The sequence below is a fragment of the Chelon labrosus genome (assembly GCF_963514085.1).
Source record: "Chelon labrosus genome assembly, chromosome: 2".
Taxonomy (NCBI): domain Eukaryota; kingdom Metazoa; phylum Chordata; class Actinopteri; order Mugiliformes; family Mugilidae; genus Chelon; species Chelon labrosus.
In genome coordinates this window covers 12,094,334-12,112,150 of record NC_140338.1, presented here as the reverse complement: position 1 = coordinate 12,112,150, position 17,817 = coordinate 12,094,334, and the positions used below count along the sequence as shown (strand labels likewise).

General features: G+C 44.8%; 1 protein-coding gene across 1 annotated transcript in view; it reads right to left on the bottom strand.

Annotated features, from left to right (window-relative positions):
• klhl5 (kelch-like family member 5) overlaps positions 1 to 17,604 on the bottom strand; it is a 28,383-nt gene extending 10,779 nt beyond the window's left edge. Inside the window, exons 1-5 of the mRNA XM_084573697.1 lie at positions 16,303 to 17,604; positions 11,397 to 11,585; positions 4,922 to 5,058; positions 3,441 to 3,637; positions 2,071 to 2,283 (exon numbers count right to left, since the gene is read on the bottom strand). Of these exons, the coding sequence (XP_084429823.1) occupies positions 2,071 to 2,283; positions 3,441 to 3,637; positions 4,922 to 5,058; positions 11,397 to 11,585; positions 16,303 to 16,928 (1,362 nt within the window). The 5' untranslated portion in view covers positions 16,929 to 17,604. The remainder of the gene's footprint in view (positions 1 to 2,070; positions 2,284 to 3,440; positions 3,638 to 4,921; positions 5,059 to 11,396; positions 11,586 to 16,302) is intronic.
• Between the last annotated feature and the right edge of the window lie 213 nt (positions 17,605 to 17,817).

The following is a 17,817-nucleotide window of genomic DNA, read 5'->3' as shown; positions in this document are numbered from 1 at the left end:
GACCTACACAATATTAGGAAGGTGGTCATAATGTTATGCCTGATCGGTGTATGCTCCTGTTCTTACCAACACCTGTCCGTTTAATCTTTTTCTGTTTATGAAAACCCTTCCTCAAAACATACACAGAACACAATAGTCACTGAATTGTATTTATGCTGCACAGAGCTGCACCTCAGCTGGTAATATAATTCATTAGACCTCTTATAATCCCTGTGGTGAGGGGAACTGTGAATGTCCACCAGGAGAGACATGTATATGATGTGTGCTGCTACCCCAGTGTTTAAAAGCATTTCTTTACGACCTTTAGCGTTTTGCCCTGCTCTTCTGCTTGAATTAAAACCTTGAACTTTGAACGGCTGCATACAAGCTGAAACACAGCGGCGCACTCCGTCAGGCCACAGATGCTCCTCTGAGAAGCTTAGACCAAATGTGTGTGGGCGTCTGTGTTTGTGCGACAGTGGTAATGAGGAGCGGGGATTAAAGGTATTAATCTGTTGAATTGAGATCCACTTGATGAGTAATCGCACGGCGGCCTAGATAGGGAGCTGACTAATTGGCTGATGACTATTGATCGGGAGTCTGTGTGAGGTTTATATGTTGGTTTATTGGCATTTCACAGCTGATGAGGTTGCCGAGTGTTAATGCATTTATCAGCGTTGGCATGGTGTTGGGAAGGGGAGGGGGGCTGCCACGCATGATACAGAGCCGGAGGTGGAATCAAGCCTCAGCTCGGTGCTGTGCTCTGCTCCGCTGCCATTCTGCCGCTTCACCTCTCTGCCATCCATCTTCTACCCTGATTACATCTTACAGCTACTTGTGATTTCAGCTGACCAGGGCAAAGCCATATATCTGAGGTGTTCATACACTATGCTGCACAAGTACAAAAACAGGGGAGGGGGGTGTGTAGATGCAGGCTAGACAACAGCAGAGCCGGGCACAAAGCGTGTTTCTACTCTACGGCGGTTTCTTCATATAAAAGGGGAGGGAAATAACCGATGAGGGAGCTGAGGAGAGCGGATAATTTCGCTCAAGTTAAGGAAGATATCGCATTTAATTAAGGCTTTAACTGTGCGTGCATGTGTGTGCGCGTGCAGCCAAAGCCGTAGGCAGTAAATGAGGTTCTGCACAGAATATAAACCTCTCGGCATTACATTACCAGTCAGATACTTTGCAAGCTAGACAGAACACGGGGCTGTAAACTCAAAACACTGATATGCACACGCATGAAATCGAAACAAACTCACACGCACCTGATTTATGGTAAGCATAATCGATAAAGTCCCTCCAATTGTCTGAAGAGGACAGAGAACAAAAGGAAGGAGGGACGAGAGACAAATATGGCCATGGGAAACAATCAGCAGATGATCAGGACACAGACGGACACACGCTCTTGTCTTGAAGCGATGTGAGGACATAGGCAGCTTTGAAAGCTCCAACAATAAGGTGGCTCTAGCTTGTAAATGCACTGATTGATTCCACACACATAGGGACACGATCAAAGACACAGACACAGTATCAAAATAATACGCTTAACAACGAAAGTAATTCATCTATTTTAGTTTCCCTCTAGGCGATACACAGATTCACTTTTATCCATTCAGCTATTTTAAGAGCGCTGGAAAGAACAAGAGATAACAAGAAATAAATAATAAAAAAAAAGAAGACAAAAGATAACGATAATACAGCGTCAGATAAAAACCTGTTCTGTGTTATTGTTGTGATTTCACTGTACTTATCGATGTACATCCAAATGATACACCAGATTTTCATCTGCATGGACGCTAACCATATAAGTGGATCATGAATCAGCCGTGGCAGGGCTAGGCCACGTTAAAACTGATGCTTTCAAATGAAATTCAGTGTTTCCACTATCAGATTCATTCAGTCACGGAGAGCTGCCAGCTCACCTTTTAGTGTCACAGCAAATTTAATCCACTTGTTACCTTACTTTGCACCAGAGATGTGGCACTGAAATCAATATCTGGAAAGAAAAATCTGTGTATCTGTAATCGTTACGTCCAACTATTGTCTTCCAGTATTTTATGTGACAGAGCTCCTGGCAGCTCTCACCTGTGGCTGCAGCAGAGGAAGCCTGACGTGAGCCAGCAGCAGAGGTAGGTGGCGTTGCCGGGTGGCGACATCATGGCGGACCCAGGTCAGCAGCGAGGTCACCACGGTTTCCTCATCTGGCACGTTGATGTCGTCGGACGTGAGGAGCCGTTCCATCTCCTCCACCGGAAGCAACAGGAACTCCTGCCCTCCGACCACCTCCAGAAAGTGTTCCTGGTGCACGGGGAGAGGGAGGTTAGAGTAGAGCTGAGTGACAGATGAAATGGCTGGGAAGGGAAGCGAGGAAAAAAGGCAGCAGCTTTGAAAGAGTAAGAAAGGATGAATAATGTATTGGTGGGAGAGAGGAAATGGATTAGGGGTTTGAAAGGGAAAAAGAGGAAGGCTTGGAGAGCCTTAGAGGAAAGGAAAAGCTAGGAATGATACAGGTATAATATGGGGAGGGAAGATAAGACTGGAGCTAAGAATAATTTTCATTATCAATTACTCTACTTTTTTCTAAATGAATCTTTTAAATGTTTACTCTATAAACGGTCACAAACCATTTCTCCAAATTGCTCTTTTGTCTGCGAAATACTCCAAAGAGATTCAGTTAACCATCTCAAAATCTTCTCCAGTGTTATTTCTCCTTTGCCTATTTTTTTTATTTGTATATTTTTAGGACAGTATTGTCTGGGGGAACTGGGAAAGGGGGTGAAGAATATGGAAATGTGACCTGCTTCCCACAAAAATAAACCAAAAATTGTAAACAATGCCAGCGCTACCAAGTCAGACAGTTTGTATAGCTGTTGCACAAAGGCCGTAATAATCCTGTAAGCCGCGCGTATGTGTGTGAATTACAGACACAGACAGTCGTACCCAAATAAAGCCACCTTTATGAAATAATTACCTCAGATTAAACCATAGCAATAATCCCCTTAGACGGAGACAGAGAGCGAAAGGGAGGAACGGCGCTACTGACAGACGCACAGACGAAGGCTGGGTTGACAAATGTGGCAAGTAAAGACAGGACAGAACAAGAAAAGAGAAAAAAAAGAATGATCAAGTCGATAAAGGAGCTATTTCGCCATCACCATAGCAACGGTGCGCTGGAAAACAGGCATTGTGGCGATAATGGTGTGTGGAGCTGTGAACGAGGAGCCAATTTGTGACCAAGAACATGATCAAGGCTGGAAACTGATCGAAATCTTACAGAGGAGAAGCTGTATACAGGAAAATAATTGGTGGGGAAAGGGCAAGGCGAAAGACACGTAATTGCTAGGCAACATTACCTACAGTCTACCTGAATTCATGTCATCATTTTCCGTTCCATCATTTTAATTTCCCCAAACAGTCAAGAGACACAGGAGGATATGGACTGGCTGCGTACACACCATGGTGTAAGAGTGAGCGGCCCTCTGCAGGTCGTGGCAGCCCTGGGCGTCGGCGTAGGAGCGGATGCCCAGACAGTTGGAGGGATGGAGCTGCTTCATGAGGAAGGAACAGCAGGCCTGGACCACAGATGACAACTGCAGCAGGCAGGAGGCTGACAACAGAGACTCAATGGTGTCCTCCCTCAACTCAAGACGGCCTGGACAACATGAAGGGGACAGCAAAAGAGGAAAAGGGTGATGACGGGAAGGAAGGAAAGACTGTCTTCAGCATGTCATTTAAGAGATTTTGAAGTCAAAAGCTACACTTTCATGTAATTATGGTCACAAGGGTCCATTAACGTTTAATACAAAGTAATAATGAAATATTTATCATAGAAAATGTAAAGACTAGAACTGGCTTCAAGGGACGGACACACCAAAGGGATCTCAAAGAACTACTAGCTACTACAGCTACAGAAAACATTATGACCACTGACAGGAGAAGTAAATAACATTGACCATCTTGTGACAATGCAACGGTCTGCTGGGAAACTTTTGGCATTCATGTGGATGTTACTTAGACATGTACCACCCACCTAGACCAGACCAAGCACCCCCACCCCTTAGCAATGACATGCAAAAACAGTTTAGGAACAACTCAAATAATATGAAAAACAGCACAAGGTGTTGACCTGGCCTTCAAATTCACTAGATCCCAAACTGATCAAGTATCTGTGGGATGATCAACAGAGGCCCCTCCCCTCAACACATAGAACCCAAAGGCCCCCACTAACAATGTTCTGTTACCAGACACCACAGGACACCCTCAGAAGACCCATGCCCATTCTCTGATGAGTCAAAACTGGGAGGGGGACCTACACAGTGGTCATAATGTTATGCCTGATCGGTGTATGTTCTGCAAAGTGATAGAATACAGCCTTCTTACCAAAAGGGGGCAGTCGACTGTATTCATAATTCAAAAGAGGAAACCAGAAGAGCCACTATTAGCTGGGAGGTTAGGAAGCTGGTCTCTTCTTCATCGTGCAGATCAGTTGGTCTACAGCTTATTCATAATTCATAATAGATCATATAGAAAGTATTTGTGTATTTAAACATTTAGATTAGATAAAGATGTAAATCTTCACAAATTAATCCTAAATATATCATGTTTAAAAAAAACAGGTTGTCACTGTAGTTTTTTTTTTTTAAAACATTACTCAGTCAGGAAAAAATGGTGAGTTTGTTTGGGACAGTTTTCAGACGTGGTGGTGATTTACTTTAAGTGACTATTTAATGCAGCTGGAAAGTATATGTTGTAATGAATACCTTAATTCAAGACAAGAGTTGATAGTAATAAATAAACATGTCTTATTATGCTGGCATTTCAGTGCAAACTATCGTAAATCTCATTGCTGTTGTAGGTTGTTTGTGTATTTAAATAATGATGTGAGCAGGGTGTAAGGTTATAAAAGGTTTATAAGGGTATAAGGTTGTGTGTGTACCTGTGTATGCATATTGCACCAGGACCCACAACGCGTCAGGGTCTACTCCTTCCATCTTCACCTCGTCCTGCTTGGCCTCCCGGACATCACTGGTGAACATGGCCGCGAAGTAGTCTGACACGGATGAGAGGACCAGCCTGTGAAAGCACAGAGCGTCAGACATCAGTCAGAGAAGATAGACAGCTGTAATGGAGGACCAGACTGCTGTAACCTGGCAGACAGGATGAGCTCGACTAGAAAGGGAGAAGATGCAGAACAGACAGGGAGCGGGCAGCTTAAGAGAGGACGACACGGCCAGACAGCGAATAACAGGACCGTCTCGTAAATAGGTGACAAAACAGAAGCATGAGTCATGTTAAAGACATAAGAATCCTTCAAATAAAAAGCTTGGTTCAGCCCAATAATCTCTGCAACTTTCTGAGATTCATGTCCACTTTATGCGTCGACAATTTGAACTTCTTTCTCCAATGATTTATATTAACTTGCCAATCTCAGGTCTGTAAAAGCACCTAGTTTAATTAACATACAAGTCACGATTGTAGGCTGGACCTAATGACATTTAAACTTCGGCGACAGAAAAAAAGTCTAAATTAAATGTCATATTAACATAAAGACTGTTGAAGGACAAAGTAAAACATGCAAGGAGATAGAGAGGTACCAACCAACAAGCATTCTGACAACAATATATTAGCAAGAATGGAAGACAGCTCAACTACACTCACTTTAGGCAGGATTAAAATCATGTTTCCCCTGAACGGGACTATCATCCTGTATAACTCCTCTCTTTGAAGACATGTTATTTAAGCTTGATGAAAACTACTCAATCTGAAGCAGTAAAAAGCCTGAGGCATATCCACATGTTTGTGTATCAACAGCAACGAGACGTTTAACCTTTCAGTGTCAATGTGGGTCCTCTCACGGATGCTGTTTGAAATATTTCATATAACTAATGAAACAAGGAAGACTCTCAGGAGGACGCTTGTTATTTTTGACTCCAATGCAACATTAGATGACCTCTAAATTGTGAAATCTGAAATTAAGTCAATGCCTGAATACGTAGCCATAAGGCCCATTTCTCTCATTAACACACTTCATCAAGACTGCTGGTGCAAATATGTAGCAAGAGTTTGTCTTAACTGAGCCTGCAACTATAGATTAATTCTAGAAATGTGCAAAAATGCCTGTTTTAAGTTCCTACAATCTGAAGTTATGTGTTCGGATGCCCTTCATTGGACCAACTTGTCCGTGTCAGTTCAAATGCTCAGATAAGAAAAAAATGCCTCCACTGGGAAATGTTTGGCATTTTAGGTTAAAAAATGAGTGAAATGATTGGTAAAATAACTATTAATTAGCTCTGGCAGCTCCACACGTAACCTTCTCTGAAAAGTGACACATTTTAAAAAAGATTAATAACACAAGGTCACTGCTGCGCTATTATTTCAGTCATGCGGCTCGAGTCCTAATTTCAAACTGTAACCGGCGTTTTATGCCTGACTTTCCCCGTGAAATAAATGTTCTTTTATATTCAGAACTCATTTATTTAATTGGCAATTTCTTGTTACTTGGAAATATGACACAGAGTTCGCAGAAAATGTCGACTTTAAAAACATAAAAGGCACAATTCTAGCCAGACCACGTTCTTGCGTGCACTTTAAAAGACCTGGAATTTGTGCCGTCGGGGAGCTAGTTTAGTTTGCATGTGTCAATCACGTCAAATGAGCTCATGGACAAGAGAGCAAAAAAGGCAGAGGTGGTCATGCTTAACATAAGGCCAATGTAAAATTTAGCACCAGGAGAGTCTGAGAAATAAGTTATATGGCAGGAGGGAAAGAGTGGAGATGAAGGACAGACAGGTCGCCTGTAAAGAGACATTTCGTAATCTGTTCCAAGCTGAAGGATGCAAAATGTCAGAGATATACTTTTGATATCCTGATCTAAATGAGACTCTGGATAAGTAAAGTAAATGGCCATTAACAGAAATCCATCTACACTTTTGGGGGACTAAGACCTTTGATCCAACAGAATAAAACATCTTAAGATATTGTGTTGGATTACAGGAGCAATTAAAGGGGAACTACTGTTTTTTACAACCTGGACCTTAATTCTGGCATAAAATACGATCGTTTACTCACCCATATAACTTTTGCGTCATTTGTAGTCATTCGGGAGATATTTAGATCTACGCATATCCATATAGTGGGAGTGATTGGGGCACCGAAAAGTAGCCTCTAAATAACGCATTATTTGCCCCGAAACTCGTTCATTTCACCAATATTTTGTTATCGTACGCTAGTGCTATTCCCTGTTGAGTCTGGAATTACCCGTTATCATGTCTTCTGACCTGGATGATGTCATCTCTGAGCACAGCATGCACCCGTGACGGTCGGCTTGTTTACGTGTAATTTGCTACTGCTAGTTTTTGCAACATGGCTGAATATTTTTTTCTGATGCTGAGGTTGTGGACGAACCATAGCACGAACCATAGATGATAACAGGTAACTCCGGACCCAAAATGTTGGTGAAATGAACGTCTTTCGCGGCAGATAATGCGTTATTTAGAGGCAGCGTTTCGGTGCCCCATTCACTCCCACTATATGTATATACGCAGATCTAAATATCTCCCAAATGACTACAAATGACGCAAAAGTTATATGGGTGAGTAAACGATTGTATTTTATGCCAGAAATAAGGTCCAGGTTGTAAAAAACAGTAGTTCCCCTTTAAGAAAATAATCTAGATTCATTTATGATAAAAAAAATCGTAATGTTAGACAGATTTCCACGAATCAAAATGACTTTGTGTTTTTGCTCTGCTTTTTTTTTTTTTTTTTGCCTCCACAGTTGTGCGTGTCAAACTTGAACATATGTGTATGTCTGCACTGCTCTTGTGTATTTGTGTATAACCTCATTACTGAGTGTGACACTGGGACCTTGACAGATAGCCTGGAGCAGAGAAGAGCTGCAGATGCATGTGTTGTGCAGACAAAGATGTCAAAATTCACTACAGTCAGCAGGAAGTTGTGTTTTTTTTTTTTTTCCCCCAAGTATTCCAGTCAGGTATCTCGGTCTTATCTCCCTGATACACACACACACTTAATTTTTCATGTGGGTCTCTGTCTGACTTGCTATGTGAGATACAAGCTATATATAAAGCCCAGGGTTATTTACACACAAACACAAATGCACTGTGGTGAAGACATGACAGACAGTGTGTCACACAGTAATGGAAAGAGCAGAGTGTAGACAAAATGCCAGAGCGAGGGGAGCAGGAAACAGACGAGATGGACTCAGGAAAGGAAAGGCAAGAGCTGGAAACTGAACACTGTGTTTGAGTGTGGATGTGCTGCTTGCTACAGGGATACAGTAATGGAAAAAACAGAGAGGGAAACAGCATGTGGGTCGTGAGAAAGCCCGACTTTAAGCTCCTTACTTTTCTCTGCAAATACTAAAATATAGATGTAGAGGAAAACATAACCCGCTAGCCATGATGACCGTGTGTCTACTTGGATGGCAACTTCTCAAACTGCATGTCAGTGCATCATAAGTACGGGGCCACGGGGCAGCCGTGGCCTACTGGTTAGCGCCTTGGGCTTGTGACCGGAGGGTTGCCGGTTCGAACCCCCGACCGGTAGAAAGCGGCTGAAGTGCCCTTGAGCAAGGCACCCAACCCCTCACTGCTCCCCGAGTGCCGCTGTAGCATGGCAGCTCACTGCTCCGGGTTAGTGTGTGCTTCACCTCACTGTGTGCTTTGTGTGTTCACTAATTCACGGATGGGATAAATGCAGAGACCAAATTCCTTGTATACACAAGTATACTTGGCCGAGAGACCTTAATAATAATAATTTTAGTCCGGACTGAGATATCTTCTTGGTTCTATTGTCGGTAAGATTTAGTACAGATTAGGAATGCAACAATTCTCAATATAATATCGAACCATTCGGTACGGCACGCACGGTCTAATACGCACAGTGAATTGTGCAATCAGCCAACCGTAACACTGTCTGGAAGCAGGACAGCAGAGCAGGTTACACCTGCATCCAAATAGCAACAGTCCCTTGTTGATGCCTTCCATCATACATACCTCACTGGTTCAGAGAGACACTAAAAATAACACTGGTTGGAGTATTCGTCAACGTATGAAAACGCCCGATCTGCATTACAAAATACCCTCTCGAACATTTTTCTGCAACAAGGTATTTCCCAAACCTCTAGGAAACAATGCGCAAATGTATTGTAAATGATCTGCAAAAAAGAGTTACCTAACAGTGACCGTTTACTGTATGTCAGATTGGAAAATAAGGACAGTACTCCAAACTCATTCCCTGCATTAAAGTCAAGAAAAGAGTGTCAAGCAACGCAGCGTCCCGCCTCCTGGGGACTTCTTATTCACAAAAGCACCACAGTCCTTCACCTCTTGACTGCTAAGACGTTCACGGTCCTCAGAGGATTTATCCTAATGACTTGAAACCAATGCAGCTTATTTTGTGGTGTCACATTTGTGGTTCACCTTGAATTTCATGCGACCCTCAAGATTAACAACTTGGATTTTTCATCTACTGCTACGCGATGCTACAACGCCCTCGAGTTATACAATACTCATCCACTGGTCCGGGAAGCGGCTTTGTCTAACACTGTTTAACGGAGGGGCTGAGGTTAACCACACATTTGCAAAACCAACAAGTTAAGTCTTCATCCTGAAAGTGTATTCTCTTGTAAAGCTAACCTTATAAAACCTCCATTGACTCCCAGGGCTCTCCTACAGGGACTTCCAGTGCTATCGAGACTTGAACTGTGCTAGCATGGCTGTAGACTCTCAATAACCCCAGTCTGCATGATCGCTGATATACAATGATGGTAAATAAAGGTGATAACATATTTCCTAAAATCAGTTAAGGAGGCACTTAGAGAGGTGAGCAGATGCAGGTATAAAAATAGATTTGCTAGCTAGTGCATTTGTATGCACTACTGCCCCAGAGACAAAAAGGTACAGTCATGCTGTACTCTTTATTTTTTCCGTGCACGCACAGAGACTGAGTTTTGCTCAAAGTGCACTGTTTGCAACAAACTCCAGAAGAAACACGCAGCTATATACAGCACAAGTGGCCTATTCAGCACGTACATTTGTTTGTTTGTTGCATGTAAGACGGAGAGACGGGGAGAGAAGGAGTGTGTATGTTTTGTTCCCAGAAAAGCACTTTTATCCTACACATAAAATAAATACATCTGCAACAAAACAGTCATTTTCAAACAAAGGCGTCTTACTCCCACCCCCCTCGCTGGCAGGCACACAATCAACAAGCATACACACACACACACGCATCACAACTTCAGACGCTGACACACTCTTTCACATGCGCCATTAGGGTTCCCGTACAGAGGGGTCTTTTGTTTGTCCCCGTGTGTGCCGGCAGGACTAAATCAAATGAGGCAGAACAGGAAGGCAGTGAGAGAAAAGGAGGTCTTTCTTCTGGTGGTGGAGGACCACTTTTCCGTTTCATCCTTGTGCAGATGGACCCTGCTGGTACACCAGTGGCCACATGCCCAGAGCAGCAACAGAGCAGTGCAGCGGGGGCTGTGAAGTGGATATGCAGGCACGCGCATGTGTGTGTGTGTGTCTGTGCGTGCGTAGTGACTGACGCATGACTCAGACAGTCAGCTGACTATACTACATATGGTAGAGATACCTCAAAAATAAAAAACCACTGGTTGTGAGCGTGACTGTGTTCGCGAAATGTTATTTCCAAATAGAATAATGTGTGAGCTGTATGTGTCATCATGCTTGTGTCTGTGTGTGCATGCACATGTTCAGATGTCGTGGTGCACGTGTCAACACCTCATGCAAGCGTTAATTCTGCATGTGTGCGACAGAAGAACGATTATTTTTTATCATCAAATAATCAACTGAATGTTCTGCAAACAAACTGGAATAATTGCACATCACAGTTTCTCATCAGCTGCACTTGAACGCAGCATAAAAATAGCAGCCGACAGCCAGGTAGCACAAAGGTTCTGTGCCCACGTGAAGAGCAAATAACTCTTCGTCCCAGCAGGTGGCAGTAATCTGTTTTAGTCATTCCAAAAAGGAAAACCGAAAGAGCAAGGACGAACCTAGGAGGATGGGAAGCTAGAAAGAGCTATAAATGGAAATATAGAGGTCTCCTCAGTCTTGGGGATCAGTTGGTCTACAGTACAAATATTAGTTTATTTGAATGTTCAGATGCCTCCTGGGCGTGCCCTCTTGTCTATATCAGTTGCTTACTTCTCTGAACTTCTGAGTAATTTCTTTCACCAACTAGCTCCACCACCAGTTCAACGTCCAGAATCGCCTGAAAAGCCGCCATCAGGGGTCCGGCGTTGCGGGACACATCACCAGAAGAAGCATAACTGATGGCCCAACACCGGTCGACCATTGGCTCGGTGGGTCACATGAACATCACAGTGTTTGCCGTACAACATTTCAGTTTCTTCCTTCCTACCTGTGCGCCGGTATCCGCCTCTCTCCAGCCACCAGGATGACGTCACAGAGCTGTCTGGTCTTCAGGTAGCCCTCCATCTTGCGGAAGGTGACGTCGGCATGGGACAGGGCTGTGAACATGCACTCCTCCGGACATGCGCAGGGCTCCATCGACACGCACGAGGAGAGCGTCGCGCTGCTGTTCGACGTCCTGCAACCACACAGCGACACGCGCGCAAAGACGTTAACACAAAACGACACAAACAAAGACACAAATAGAAGGAGACAGAAGCGTTGAGTGCACGTGTTGATGCCGATTCTCCTTTGTTCGAGACATGAGACACATGTGTGGAGAGAGCTACACACCAGCTGCTCCCTGGCTTCGATGTAGCATCTTTTTCTTTTTGATTCGACTCCTATGCATTCACTCTTACCTTCCCTTTTCAACCGTTGCCAGAAGCAGACAAAAAGCCCCTTAATGGTCCAATTACAAGGAGTAAATGGCCAGATAAATTTAGCCCACTTAAAAGAGAATCTGCCAATTAAATAGCTGTGGGAGCCGAGCCCATAGGATATATAGTAATTCACTCTGCTCCCTAATGGCAACCAGTTTCCTTGTATCTACCAACGACAGGAAACAAAACAGGGTTTTGAGCCAGGATGGCTTCAACATTCGTTATTCACTGGCGGACGTGAAGCCGAGGGTTGTTATGTCTTGTTTTCCAGTCAGAGCTGATGAGATACATGTGCGTGTGTGTGTGTGTGTGTGTTTGTCAATGATAAGCGCCAAAGTTTAGTCACCCTGTGAATTATCAATCACCATGGCTCCCACAACAGCATTTAATTTATGAGTGCCAGAGCTGTGCTTCCATTTTTAATTTAACAGCAGAAGTGGCATGACTCGCCCTACAGCACAAAGAGATTAAAAAAAAAATAGACTGATACTCCAAGGATGATATCATTTCAGCGCCACGGCCGAGAGATAAACCGCACTCTCTCACGGATGCCGAAGTTTGTTTGTTTGTGTGTGCATCGAATCTCAGGCTGTGGAAAATCACACCGTCCTAAATTGCAATTTTCCACAAGCGAAGTCTCTGTGGAAGAAACGGAGCAAAAGCTAGACACAAACAAATTCGGGGAAATGTATTAGAAGACACGGGCTGTGTAGAAAACATTAAAGTGAATGTGAAGTCTGGATTATCATAAAGCAGGATAATCATCATTCTTGTGCGTATGCAGCTCAAAATCTTAAGAATTTCAGTCTGGAGTCACCTCGTCCAGCAAAAATCTGCCGGGTTAATCAAATCCTTTAGGGGCGGGGGGCTCTATGCAGTGATGGGACAAAAGAGTAACAGCATCGTTACTCATAAGACATCAAGAAAGTGCCATAGAGTGGATTTTCTTTACAACAAAATGATTAGATGTTTAGATTCTGCTGTCGCATCTGTTGTAAAGAGAAGGCATTTATTGAAACTGTCTGATAAGTAGGGGTGTAACGGTATTTGCATTCATCCCGTGGCGTCACGGTTCGGTGCAGGCAGTCATACAGCGAATACGTCTGAGTGAGTAGCCTATTTCAAAAAAAAAAAGAAAAACTCGAGTCCTCACTTCAATCCAGGTGGCGGTAATGAGCCTAAAAGCTGCCAGCAAACGTCATTAGCCTAGAGAAGAAGAAAAACAGACGAAGACGAAAAGTAATGGAGAGTGTGGAGATGGAAGAGCCGCCGGCTTCATTTAAGTCACCAGTTTGGGAACACTTTGGTTTCCCGGTGCAACATAACGGCGATGTTTGGTGGAGGTGCGGTACGTTGCTGGAAACACATCAAACATGCTAGCGCACATAAGACGACATCACCACGATATGTCTATTTTTTACTTTTATAACAAGAGGTGGTTTTTATTTTTTTTTCCTTCGGTCAGTTGGTGTCTGTTCAAAACAAAATGAGAAAAGCTACCGAACCGTGACCCCCACACCGAGGTACGTACCGAACCGTGACTTGCGCGTACCGTCACACCCCTACTGATAACCATTCTAACTGGTTGTACTACAATCCAATTAAGGGCAGAGTTTTTTTTTTCTTTGTATGGGATGAAACATGTTCAAATGGCGGTATACCAGCCTGTCAGGCTATCCCAGGCCAGCGTGTACAGTACAGTGTTCTTTGTTGTCTTTCCAGATCCTGGTCAAGTACAGTCAGTTTTTAGCGCTGGAAGATGCTCAACGTCTTTTCTGATCTATAATCGTGACAGATGTTTCCACTTTTGTAACGTAATACATTTATTCCGTTTCTCCATCTTGTAATTTTACTGAAATTCTGAAAATTAGAGGCTTTTACAGCTCATCAAGGTGTTGCCAGTTACCACACAACCCTACGCTTTCTCCCAGCTCCAGGGACTTAATAAAATCTTTCAACTCGTGTTCAAAGATTTTCTAGTTTGTAGCTTCTCGTCTGCTTTGTTTTCAGTGAAATTATCTCTTGAGATCCCCCCGCCATGTTACCTGCTCAGCACCAAACTTTACTTGTGCACATAATTCAGCTAAACAGCTTAACAGCCCAAAGAAGAGCGATTACTGGTTTGTCACTGGACAGAAACTCCTGATTAATGACACTGTACGATACCAAGTTCTCCATATCAACTTTACAGACAGTATATCAGAGTTGTGTTTCTGCTACCCCAAGTAGCATATATTAAATTAATTAGGGCTTAAAGCTCTGGGGAAATTAGTGATTCGTGACTATAAATGAAATTGACTTAGGCATAATCTCTTCCACTGCTAAGAGAAAGACTGGAGCATATGGTGTGCACAGTACATGTATTTATGCAAACATGTAGGCGGGTGTGCATGCGCTGCTGATATGCCATAGCAGCACATGCACACATTCCCTCTCCCTCCGTCTGTCTCCTGTCCCCACTTTTCGTGTATCTCCAACTAATCTCATCATTCACTCACTTCATTCCACCACATCCCATCATCCATCTTTGCCTCCATTTCCCTCTCTTCCCCATCCTGATCTAACTCTCCAAGGAGGCTGTTTTGGCTAGCTTTCCTGCCCTCTAGTGTGTGTGTGTGCGTGTGAGTGTGTGTGTGTGTGTGCAGATGAATGGTGTGCCTAAATACTGCCGGAGGAGATGGCTTTGAAGTGGGGGAACGCCGCCTTCCAGTCCCTTTAACTGAGCCTGGCAGGCACTCAACCCGGACAGAGGGAGGGAACGAGAGGAAGAGGAGAAAGAGAGAGTGTGTCTGGGGCAAATCAACACCATGCAGCCAGATTGTTTAAACCCCTGCACCAGGCAAGGACACTCACACAACCGAGTGTCTCTCTGTCTCTCTCTCCCCGTCCCTCTCTGTTACACCCACATTTGCACGCACACTTCCCAACACATTAGGAGGCGAAAAAAAGAGGGGGCCGATGAATGGCCGAGGGTGGGCAGAGATGAACGTGGGACAGAAGGAGAGAGATAGCGTGCAAGGAAGGCACACCAGGATTAAATGGAGGGAAATCAGCGTAGGGTGTGAAAGTAGAGGAGAGAGGAGGAGGAGGAGGAGAAGGAGGAGGAGGAAGAGATGAGCGGAGCCAAGCTGAGCAGAGCCTTCAGCCACTCTGGGATTCTGTACGCGTCCCTTCCCATGATCCCATTTGGGATTCTGCCACCCGTGCTCTTGGAGTATCATCCTGTTCACAGGAGCTCTCCGAGGGAGAGGATGAATTGCATACAGGAAGACATAAACACACACACACACACACATCACAAGACAAACAGGCCCAGAGCTGCACATGTATGTGGCAAACAAACAACTAATCTCCGTGTTGGTATGGCAACGATAACATGCCCAAGGACATGGCTGCATCCATGTAAATCACACCCATAACGCGTTACCATTAGGCAGAACTAATTTTCCGTGTGAAAGCGCTGTCCTTGCATGGCAATAAATATTTTAAAACTATTCTTCTGTGCTTCCTTCACGTACACATTAGCGACGAAACACAACGGCTTCAGATTGAAAGAGCGTCATACATTCATCTGTTTTAAAAAAAATAATGCGTCAACAATGTTTTGTGTCCTGTGAATCATTTATATTTTCTAAAAGTGTGCCTTGGGAACACTGAGCATGACGGGGAGGCTTTCAGATGCATCATTTCGTCTATTCATAGCATTTACTGCTGCATTGTAATCAAAGCATAAAGCTGAGTATATGCAACGCAAAAGGACAATTTAAGGCACAGCCTTTTGCTTTGTTTTGCCGTCTCCATGACAACTGTTAATTAAAAGGGTTTGAGCACCACTACAGTTGGACGGGCACACTAATGTAACACATGATGCATGTGCACGGGGGGGACACGCAGAACTCAAAGGATTATTATGAGTAAAAGACGCAGGCGCTGGAAACAAAACAGTGTAAATGTCAGCGTGCAGCTCTGCACACAGAGCTCGGTCCTGGAGTCCTGTTACAGTTTACACAAGACTGTGGCATTTCTCTTTGTGTTCATCCTCTCATGCAGGCTGGTCGGTGAAGCCTAATTAGGGGTAGAGAAATCAGTGGACCACATACCGTCCCAAAGGTACAGGCAGCATTGTCTCTGTGTTGTAAAGTGTCTACGGACTGAGCAGCATCTTTCCATTCACTGTTTCTATAAATTCACCAAAAGCACATTCAGAGTTTCCACTTGCAGTGCGCTGATGTCTATAAAAAGAAATGCCTGAGCACCGTCATTACAGGTAAGGAGGATACTGTGGTTAAATGTGTCAATGATTCATAGAAAGATAAGACTCAGCGTTTTTTTCTGAAAGCAAACACTAAAGTTACTTTACCCAAACTTTTCTGAGAAGTGTGTTTTGTGAATTTAACAAATTTTGCTAAAAAAAATAAATAAATAAAAAGTCCCAAACAGACGTTAAACTACCCAAGTGTCACCTCCTCATACCTGCAGGAGCTGGAGTCTGTTTCAGGATGGTTACTCTCCTCGGTGCCCGCTCCTCCTCCTCCTCCTCCTGCCGCTGCCGCCGCTGCCTCCTCCTCAACCCCAACATGAGCGGAGGGCTCGGGTACCAGCTGGGGAACGGGGGCCTCACCGGGGGGCTCCATGCACGTCACCGGGCGAGAGCGACGATGAGGCGGCGGGGAGTTCCACGACAGCGCCGCGGCGGAGCTTCTGCACTCTGGCTGGCTGAAGGAGCGGGGACAGGAGCTCCCCGTGGCTCCAAAGGGCGCTCCTCCCGGACCGCTCCGACTCCCCGCTGGATCAGCAAACTTTCTGTTGCTGCTGTTACACAGGTTAGACCCGGCGCTGCCGCTGGCCACCAAACCGCCGTGACTCCCGGCTCCCGGGTTTACGCTGCCTGAATTCGAGTTGCTGCCGCCGCCGCCGCCGCTAACTGAGGGTCCGTCTCCGGAGCTGCCGCCCGTTCTCCTCCCAGCGAAGTAGTCTCCTAGCGGCGGGGAGTGAGGCGGAGGGACCGCGGGGTGACCGAACCACCTCCATCGGATCCTGAGGATCTGCTTCACATCGAACTCCTTCCGCGAGGAAGAGCCCGAGCCGCTACTCGACATTCCAGGGCTCGGCACGAGGAAATGGCGGGGGGGAGATCCCGTGCCGCTCCGCCGTTAAAGCTGTAACGCTGAGCTGCACGCGCGTCTCTCCTGGCAACCGCACGCCCGTTAAACGCGACTGGAGGGAGTGAGCGGAATAAAGCGGAGTATATGAACGAGGGGGAGGAGAGGGAGAGAAAGAGAGAGAGAAAGAAAGAGAGCAGGAAGTCTACTCAGAGTTTTAACGTCGGCGCCGAAAGCCTCCCCAAGCAAACCACAAACATCTGCCACACAAGGACAAGTTAATGTCACATTTCTGTCCAACGAGGTGCTGCAAGCCACAAGCATGTTGTAGCTGAGAGGAGGACTATTATCATTCAACCGGCCAGACACTGTCTAGCTGTAATATTTATTAGAACCGACCAGACAGTGTGTTTGGCAGAGTTTCAGTTCAACTTGGCAAGACTCCTGCTTAATCAAGACAAAATGAATGACAAAGAAGAGTTCCCTATGACCAACAAACCAACTTCTTCGCCAATCGGTTCATTCTAACTGTAACAGAAAAACAGATCTTGTGAAACAAAGAGAAACAACAAATCCTCATTGGATCCCAGACGGCAATGAACATGTGGTCGCAGAGGATGATGATGAGGCATTCTGGCCCACATCTGGCCTTGACTCGTTGACTCGGGGTGAGTGTGGTCGTCTGAACTCAGCCACAGGTCTACCTAAAGTCCACATAATATGACATTTGGCCAGATGTGGCCCAAATGCGCCTGCTGTCTGTGATGCCTTTACACAATCTCAAGTGTCCCGGTTATGATCAGGGTTTGTGCATGTAAACACATCATATTCTGATATCAGACACCTGAATAAGCCTTTACCTTTCCTGATTTAGACTGACACTAAT